This window comes from Lethenteron reissneri, unplaced genomic scaffold (genome assembly GCF_015708825.2).
Source record: "Lethenteron reissneri isolate LAM-NWPU_2019-01 unplaced genomic scaffold, ASM1570882v1 scaffold_77, whole genome shotgun sequence".
NCBI classification, from domain to species: domain Eukaryota; kingdom Metazoa; phylum Chordata; class Hyperoartia; order Petromyzontiformes; family Petromyzontidae; genus Lethenteron; species Lethenteron reissneri.
In genome coordinates this window covers 71,018-80,169 of record NW_026892296.1, presented here as the reverse complement: position 1 = coordinate 80,169, position 9,152 = coordinate 71,018, and the positions used below count along the sequence as shown (strand labels likewise).

At 46.7% G+C, this 9,152-nt stretch overlaps 1 protein-coding gene across 1 annotated transcript in view; it reads right to left on the bottom strand.

Moving 5' to 3' along the window:
• The window catches only part of LOC133340115 (golgin subfamily A member 6-like protein 22), a 39,697-nt gene that overhangs the window by 9,586 nt on the left and 20,959 nt on the right, over positions 1 to 9,152 (bottom strand). The window contains exons 5-9 of the mRNA XM_061548173.1: positions 5,984 to 6,060; positions 4,098 to 4,183; positions 3,330 to 3,424; positions 1,817 to 2,146; positions 1,160 to 1,312 (exon numbers count right to left, since the gene is read on the bottom strand). Coding sequence (XP_061404157.1) covers positions 1,160 to 1,312; positions 1,817 to 2,146; positions 3,330 to 3,424; positions 4,098 to 4,183; positions 5,984 to 6,060 — 741 coding nt within the window. The remainder of the gene's footprint in view (positions 1 to 1,159; positions 1,313 to 1,816; positions 2,147 to 3,329; positions 3,425 to 4,097; positions 4,184 to 5,983; positions 6,061 to 9,152) is intronic.

Here is a 9,152-nt window from a genome sequence, read left to right as displayed (position 1 = left end):
TAAAGACCTGCTATGTTAAAGATGACTGATCGTCCCTTATTGTTACAATGTTCATAGCGAACACGTGTGGAGGCGAGTTTCAGGTGAAGCATCTCCATCACACAAGTTTACCCTTACCTGGCAGCATCGTGGCAGTTCGCTGGTCACACTCACTACGTTACACTCACGAGCTGTAGGGGCGGGGCTCTGTCTGCTCAGTGGCGCTGTTTTCATTCATTTAGCACCACGAGCGGGGAGTCTCATCCCTGTAGTTCCCTGTTGAGGTGGCGCATTCCTACCACGTTTCCCCTAAATTATTTGTACGACACAATATAAAAACAATTTGTTTGTTCCAATGCATAATCATACACGAGTACACATATACACTCCCATGTACACACACCCACACACGAGTGGACATACACAAAAGTACAGATCCATGTACATACAAACAGTAGTATACTTGTGTAATGCGGGCATAAACGGCCTCGCGGATATGACGTCACGGGGGGAGGAGTTAGGTCACGTGAGAGAGAGGGATGAGGTCTTAAGGGAGAGATACCGGAAGAAACGGGAGAGTGTTGGGAATAGAGACAGAGTGAGGCCACACAGTGCGGAGGTTGGAGAGTGGCGAGATCGCCACACACAGTAAGACTCGGCACCGTCGGCCAGCGGTGACGAGCACGGGGGAACAGGGAGCAGCGGTGGAGCTGCAGTGAGAGCAGCCGGAGGACTGCACAGCGGAGCTACAGGAGCGCGAAAGGCTACGTGAGCGAAGGCAGCTGTCGAGCTGCTAAGCGGGGAGGCTCTGAGCGAGGGCCGTGTGGGACAAGTGTAAAGAACCCAAATAAAGGACAACGGAGACAGACCCAGTGAACGAGTCCTTTATTACACTTGCAAGCAATTCAACGTTATGTTGTGTCATCATGGGTTTATTTCACAAAGTTTAAAGTGCCAGCAACAACAATGGTATTGAACCTTATTCTTTACAGGAGTGGCTCTGGGTGGACATGCCACCACAAAGCAGCACGCGGCGGAGGAGGGAGGTGATCGCTCTCGCCATGCGAGCAAGGCCCCCTCGCTTCCTCTTCTTTCCCTGCATCACCACCTCCACCACCTGCACCTCCTCCACCTCCTGCTTTGTCTCGTCCTCCATCTCCTCCTCTTCATCCTCCACCACCATCTTCTCTCCATTCTCTGTCTTCTCCATTCCCTCCTCCTGTTCCTCCTCAACCTCTTCCTCCACCTTCTCCTCTTCCTGTTCCACCTCTGTCTTCTTATCCATCTTCTCTGCTTGGAAGCCCTCTTCTCCAAAGCTTGGAGCAATCGGGCCCTGTACAGGAGTCTCAGAGGTGGATGCGGTGGCGGTGGTGGTTGCAGCGGTGGTGGTGGTGGCGGCGGTGGTAGTGGTGGCGGCGGCGGTGTCGGTGGCGGCGGTGGTGGCGGTGGTGGTGGCGGCGGTGGTGGCGGCGGTGGTGGTTACTGCGGTGGTGGTGGTGGCGGCGGTGGTGGTGATGGCAGTGGTGGAGGTGGCAGTGGTGGCGGAGGGTTTTGTGGCAGTGGCGGCAACAGCGTCAGTGGCAGTGGTGGCGGTGGATGCGGTGGCGGCAGTTGTGGCGTTGGCGGTGGTGGCTGTGGTGGCGGTGGTGACGGCGGTCGTGGCGGTGGTGGCGGTGGTGGTGGCGGCGGGTTTTGTGGCAGTGGCGGCAACAGCATCAGTGGCAGTGGGGGTGGTGGTGGCGGTGGTGGTGGCAGTGGTGGCAGTGGTGGTGGTGGCGGTGGTGGTGGCAGGGGTGGGGGTGGAGTTGCCGGCGGTAGCGGTGGTGGTGATGGTTGCAATGCTGGCAAGGCGCTGCTCCTGCTCAAGGCGCTTCTCCTCCTCGACGCGTTTCACGTTGGCGAGACACTTCTCCTCCTCCTCCAGATTCTTCTCCTCAGGACACATCATCTCGAGATGATGCTTCTCATCAATGAAGTACTTCACTTGAATGAGGCGCTTCTTGAGGAGATAGTCTCGGAAGTACTTCTCATCTGTGCGGCACTTCGCCCTGGCAATGCGCTGCACCTCAAAGAGGCGCTCCTCTTCCATGGTGCATCTTTCTTTGCTAAGGTTCTTTTCCTGGAGATGCTTCATCCCGCTGACGTCCTTCAACTCCCCAATTATCCTCTGATCAAGCAAAGATAAGCAAAAGAACATTCAGACATGCACATGCAAGAAAACATTCATACCCACAGGCACGCAAACGTGGACGTGCACATAAACCCAAACAAAAAAACATACTCACACATGTATGTACAGATGCAGCCATCCACATTCAGTCATTCAAACTTGCTTAGTACACACTTGAATATACACTATCACCTGCTGTTAACACAATGCCTTATCCATCAATACTTGTATCACATTGTACGTGTAGTACTAACCCCTAAATATCCCAACTCCTATAGAATGAAAATACATGTCACATCCTCATATATCCCCATAAACCCCATGCATGCACTCAAGACTTTGCTCGATTGTGGCGGTTTCATAGCAATTGTTGGCAATAATCATCACTGGCAATAGTTTTCACAGAATGTCCCATTATAAATATCTGGAAGCCCAAACTCTGGACAAACTTCACTGCAGCGCCCATAGTTTGGAACTGGAATGGTAACTTCCAATCAAATCACAGACATAATTAATGTGACTGCCTGATATCATTCTGTCTTCATTGGTAATAAATGGCCACTTCAAGTGCCTGCATGAGCGGGACGGTGAAGAGATGCGGTGATGGTGTCGGGACATGGTGTTGCGATATGGAGAGGAGAAGTAGTGGAATGTTCTAGAGAGATGGTGTATTGTGATGGTATAGAGGCATGATGAGGCTCTAATATGGTGTATTGAATTGGTGGTCGTGTAGTGTGATGAGAAGGTAATGGGGAGAGTTGATGTCGTGATATTTTGGTGTGCTGGTGAGGTGACATGGTGTGCTCGTTGTCGAGAGAATGTCGTGTGTTTTAACCCCACAGACCCCATACACATCGTGCTCTCTTTTAGCCCCGCCCCCCCTCCCAATACGTTCCATTCATTGGCTACCACATTCTGATAAGCTCCTCCCCCCTCCTCCCTCCTTAACTTGTATTTAAGAACTTGCATCTTGGAATCCCTGCCTCACTTGATAAAGCAAATTCAGCTGTGACGGTCCCACCTGGGACGGAGACTTGTGTTGCCTCCGAAACGTCGTGATTTTTATTATTTTATTTTTATTAATTTTTATTTCATTTTATACCTACGTGACTTTACCGAAATAACTAAGAGTATGAATCCTTGCAGTCACGAAAGCTTCAAATCTAGAACCCATACACACCTTTGGGGAGCGATTCTTGTAACTTTGGCCTGGGAAAGGGTCCACCTTATCCATAACGTCCCCCCACGTGGTCGACTGGCACGCCGACTCCCGGGCTATGAAGAACAGAAAATGCATTCAAAGTACGAGTTATTAATTAGAGAACGAAGGACATGGAGTCTCACAGAACTAATTTTGAGATCCCAGTAATTACCGCTTACCACACAACAGGACCTGCTATTGAAAAATAGTCATCACATGGCAGTAAAACTTTACAAGTCATGTTTTTGTCGGCAATCTCAATTTTGGAGCTTTCGTGACTGGAGGAATTATTCTTTGGTTCTTTAGGTTAAGTCACGTATAAAGATAAAATAATAAATTAAATAATAGCATACTACGACGTTTCGATTGCAACACAAGCAATCATCATCAGGTATAAAATAAATAGCAACAAAAATCTAACCAGAAAACTATAGACAGACACACAAGCAGACAGACATCACAAAGACACGCAGAGAGAGAACACGTATTGGCAGAAAGAGAGAGGTCGTCTCTGTGACGAGGCCTTAAATATACAGAGGGGGCGGGGGCGGAGAGATCGTAAATTACATAAGCTTGAGACCCCAGTTTGAACAAAGATGGCAACAACTCAAATATAAACCCATCCTCTTTGCCACACTCGATCATTACGTCTTCCCACTACCACCAAGCCATGTCTACGAAAAGTAATTCATCAAGGAGTCTCCTCCTCCGCATATAATCCATGTGATGCAGGTATCTGGGACTTACCCTCATATTCATCCAAGATCTCAGCCCACGTGATTTGTCTGTCCATGTTGTTGGGAACGAGTAGATTTTGTTTGAAGTTGGATGGCCTGGGGCGGTTGGAACAACGCTCAGATTTAGCAAACTTTTGAATCACTCATCCTCCTAATTAATACATATTTGACCACTCATTGTATCAATCCAATCACTATCGTGACTATACTCTTAGGTTTTTTTCGGTAAAGTCACGTAGGTAAAAATAGATAAATAATAAAAATAATTAATGATAAAAATATAAATAATAATAGAAATAAAATAATATATCACGACGTTTCGGAGGTAACACAAGCTTCCTTCATCAGGTGTAAAAAGGCACAGCAAAATAACTGTAGTTAGGTGTAAAAAGGCAAAATAACTACAGTTATGTTACAGTTATTCTACAGTTATTTTGCTGTGCCTTTTTACACCTGATGAAGGAAGCTTGTGTTGCCTCCGAAACGTCGTGAGTTATTCTTTTTTATTCATATTATTATAAATATTGTAAAAGCTATTTTTTTTTCCCTACGTGACTTTACCGAAAAAAAACCTAAGAGTATGAATCCTTGCAGTCACGAAAGCTTCAAAACTAAAACACTATCGTGACTTTTGTTGTTGCTGCTAATCCTACATAATGCAATGGCATAATATGACTTTGAGACCCCCCCCCCCCACCTCCTACGCATTTCACAAGTAGTGACTAATCCCATATATACATTTTCCATAAATATGCTAAATTCATCTGTTGATATGCAAATACCTTTGTCAAGGCGCCCTTCCCACTCTAACCCAGCTTAAATATACGCTGCCAAGCTTGGTGGTGTTCATTCAGACGCTGTCTTTTCGACAGCCCTATTCTTCACCTGAGGACGGCTGCTTGCATTGTGGCCGAAACGTCGTGAGCATTGTATTTTATTATGTTTTATTTTTATCATTTTATTATTTTCTTTCTACGTGACTTTACCGATAGAATCAAGAAGACTATCGTGACTGTTGCTTTAAAAGCCCACTCACTCGCTTGTTTTCCCACTCATGTGTGCGCCCGATCACTCACTCATCCACCCACACGAACATGTTTATTTCAACTGCCTATTCCATTAAACATAATCACCAGACTTAACAATGATATTTCACCTCTAATCCCGACATGCATGTTCATGTACAGCCCATTTGTATTAATCGACTGCTTGATAGAGGACCCATATGCCTTGTGGGTCATTAGGGTCATATGACCATACTTTAATTATTTGTTATAATACGAGCATGACGTCGTAGGTCACTTGATGTCAGAGGTACCACCCATGTGGCTGTGACATCACAGATTGGAGGCAACTATGGCAGTGGCTAGGGTCTGAACTTAAAGGCAGACTCCTCATATGTTGAATAACATTCAATACATGTAATGTAGGGCACAATTGTACCAGCAATCAGAACACAATAATTGTATACATGTTATTAATATTCTATGAGATTTAAACGGATTAGTTAAGCTTGTTTTAAATGCTGACTCGCTTGGGGTCTAAACAACGACAGTAACAGCAACATTTCAGAGAATGCCAAGTATCCTATCTAACAGTTCTAATTAGAATTTTTAATTAAAGCTTTCGTGACTGCAGGGATTCATATTCTTGGTTCTTTCAGTGAAGTCACATAGAAGGGAAACAATAAAATAATAAAAATATAAAACAATAAAATTATCACGACGTTTCGACTGCAACACAAGCAATCGTCATCAGGTGTGAAATCAACAGCAAGACAATTTGAAAAAAGTGGCGTTTTTTTCTAATTTGATTGCTGAAAATTGAATTATGAACATATAAAAGTAATGAAGCTTTAGTTTGTGGTCGAAATGTAAAATCAACAGGGTCGCTCACCTCGTTGAGGATTCGCTCTCAAAAGGCTTCTGCTGCTCCCTCGTGTGCATTCCTCTCGACTGTGGGTGGAGGCGTGGCTGTGACGTAACAGAGGTGACGTCACTAGGGCGAGGCTCCGCCCCCCACGATCCCGGCTGGCGCATCACGTGGTGCAGTGCTGGTTGTGCGCGGGACCGGAAACAGCAGGGCTTGGGTTCGACTTCAGACTCCGTGGTCTACACAGCGAGGGTGAGTGAATGGGTGAGTGGGTGAGAGATTGAGTGAGTGGGTGAGAGGGTGGGTGAGTGAGTGAATCGGTGAGTGGGTGAGAGATTAGGTGAGTGGGTGAGAGATTAGGTGAGTGGGTGAGAGATTGAGTGAGTGGGTGCGTGGGTGGGTGAGAGATTGAGTGAATGGGTGAGTGGGTGGGTGAGTGGGTGAGTGAGTGAGTGGGTGAGTGAGTGGGTGGGTGGGTGAGAGATTGAGTGAATGGGTGAGTGGGTGAGAGATTGAGTGAGTGGGTGGGTGAGTGAATGGGTGAGTGGGTGAGTGAATGGGTGAGTGGGTGAGTGAGTGGGTGAGTGAATGGGTGAGTGAATGGGTGAGTGGGTGAGTGAGTGGGGTGAGTGAATGGGTGAGTGGGTGAGTGAATGGGTGAGTGGGTGAGTGAATGGGTGAGTGGGTGGGTGAGAGATTGAGTGTGTGGGTGAGAGATTGAGTGAGTGATTAGGTGAGAGAGTGAGTGAGGGGGTGGGTGAGTGGGTGAGAGATTGAGTGAGTGGGTGCGTGGGTGGGTGAGAGATTGAGTGAATGGGTGAGTGGGTGGGTGAGTGGGTGAGTGAGTGAGTGAGTGAGTGGGTGAGTGAGTGGGTGGGTCGGTGAGTGGGTGAGTGAATGGGTGAGTGGGTGAGAGATTGAGTGAGTGGGTGGGTGAGTGAATGGGTGAGTGGGTGAGTGAATGGGTGAGTGGGTGAGTGAGTGGGTGAGTGAGTGAATGGGTGAGTGAATGGGTGAGTGGGTGAGTGAGTGGGTGAGTGAATGGGTGAGTGGGTGAGTGAATGGGTGAGTGGGTGGGTGAGTGAATGGGTGAGTGGGTGAGTGAATGGGTGAGTGAATGGGTGAGTGAATGGGTGAGTGGGTGAGTGAGTGGGTGAGTGAATGGGTGAGTGGGTGAGTGAATGGGTGAGTGGGTGGGTGAGTGAATGGGTGAGTGGGTGAGTGAATGGGTGAGTGGGTGAGTGAGTGGGTGAGTGAATGGGTGAGTGCGTGAGTGAATGGGTGAGTGGGTGGGTGAGAGATTGAGTGTGTGGGTGAGAGATTGAGTGAGTGATTAGGTGAGAGAGTGAGTGAGTGGGTGGGTGAGTGGGTGAGAGATTGAGTGAGTGGGTGAGTGAGTGAATGGGTGAGTGGGTGAGTGAATGGGTGAGTGGGTGAGTGAGTGGGTGAGTGAATGGGTGAGTGAATGGGTGAGTGGGTGAGTGATTGGGTGAGTGAATGGGTGAGTGGGTGGGTGAGTGGGTGAGTGAATGGGTGGGTGAGTGGGTGAGTGGGTGAGTGAGTGGGTGAGTGGGTGAGAGATTAGCGAGTGGGTGAGTGGGTGAGAGATTGAGTGAGTGGGTGAGAGATTGATTGAGTGGGTGTGAGTGAATAAGTGTGTGTGAGATTGAGTGCGTTAGAGCTTGAGTGAGTGTGGCAGAGTGAGTCAGTGAGTGTGATAGAATGAGACAGTGAGTTAGTGAGAGACAGTGAGTTAGTGAGAGACAGTGAGTTAGTGAGAGACAGTGAGTGAGTGAGAGACAGTGAGTTAGTGAGAGACAGTGAGTTAGTGAGAGACAGTGACTTAGTGAGAGACAGTGAGTTAGTGATAGACATTGAGTTAGTGAGAAAGAGAGAGTGTGGCAGAGTGTGTGGCAGAGTGAGAGTGTGCAGTTCGTGTTTTGTCGAGAAAGTGTGGCGAGTGTGTGTGCGTTGTGTAGCTGTGTTTACATCGTGTACGTAGTGTTTGTAGTCTCTAATCAGTCTAAATTACGCTACAGAAATTCAACATTTGCACCCTTGCTTTGTGCTCTTTGATGTCGCCATTCCTGCGACGAGGACAGAAGGGAGGCCTGGCCGTTAGGCCTGCCATACACCTCGGCCTCAGGCTTCATATTCATTATTTTTTATGTTTGTATAATTTGAATTATGAACTTGTATTCCATTCATTAAATTGCAAGCGTATAAACACCATCTTGTTGGTTTATTTACTATTAAATTAATGGTTTTCTTAATCTATGTAGTTATGTTTAAGTGAGTGAGGTGGTAGTACTAAGTGTGAATTTGAGTTACATGTAAATTATTGTGCAATGGATTTGTCTGTGTGCACCTAGCCTGGCACGGACAATATGGACTATGTTATTATTAAGTCGTGAAAGAGATTGTTTATTTGTGTGTCTGTTATGTTTGTGTCAATTTACATATCTATATTTATAGCTGTGTTAATTTGATGGGTGGTGGTGATGGATAGGTGCGAGTTTTAACTTTAAAATGCTTGCAGATTAATAAAGATCTGCTTTGTTTTTAAAGATGACTGATCATACGTTATTGCAACCATATCCTTCCTTTAAAAAACACGGACGAGGAGACATTCACACACGAGTGTGCATGTGTTTCTACGAGTTTTAACGTTAATATACTTGCAGAACAATAAAGACCTGATATGTTAAAGATGACTGATCGTCCCTTATTGCTACAATGTTCATAGCGAACACGTGTGGAGGCGAGTTTCAGGTGAAGCATCTCCATCACACAAGTTTACCCTTACCTGGCAGCATCGTGGCAGTCCGCTGGTCACACTCACTACGTCACACTCACGAGCTGTAGGGGCGGGGCTCTGTCTGCTCAGTGGCGCTGTTTTCATTCATTTAGCACCACGAGCGGGGAGTCTCATTCCTGTAGTTTTTTGTTGTGGTGGCGCATTCCTACCACGTTGCCTCTAAATTCTTTGTCTGACGTACAAAGGGATTGCGTTCTACTACACAAACAAATGTGCGAACAAATTATTGTACATACCTATACACACACGTTCACGCATGTACATATCCACATCAACGAGTGTAAATAAACACACGACTGGACATACACAGAAGTACAGATCCATGTACATACAAACAGTATTTTTTTTTTTCACGAGCCCCTGTTGTTTGGTATT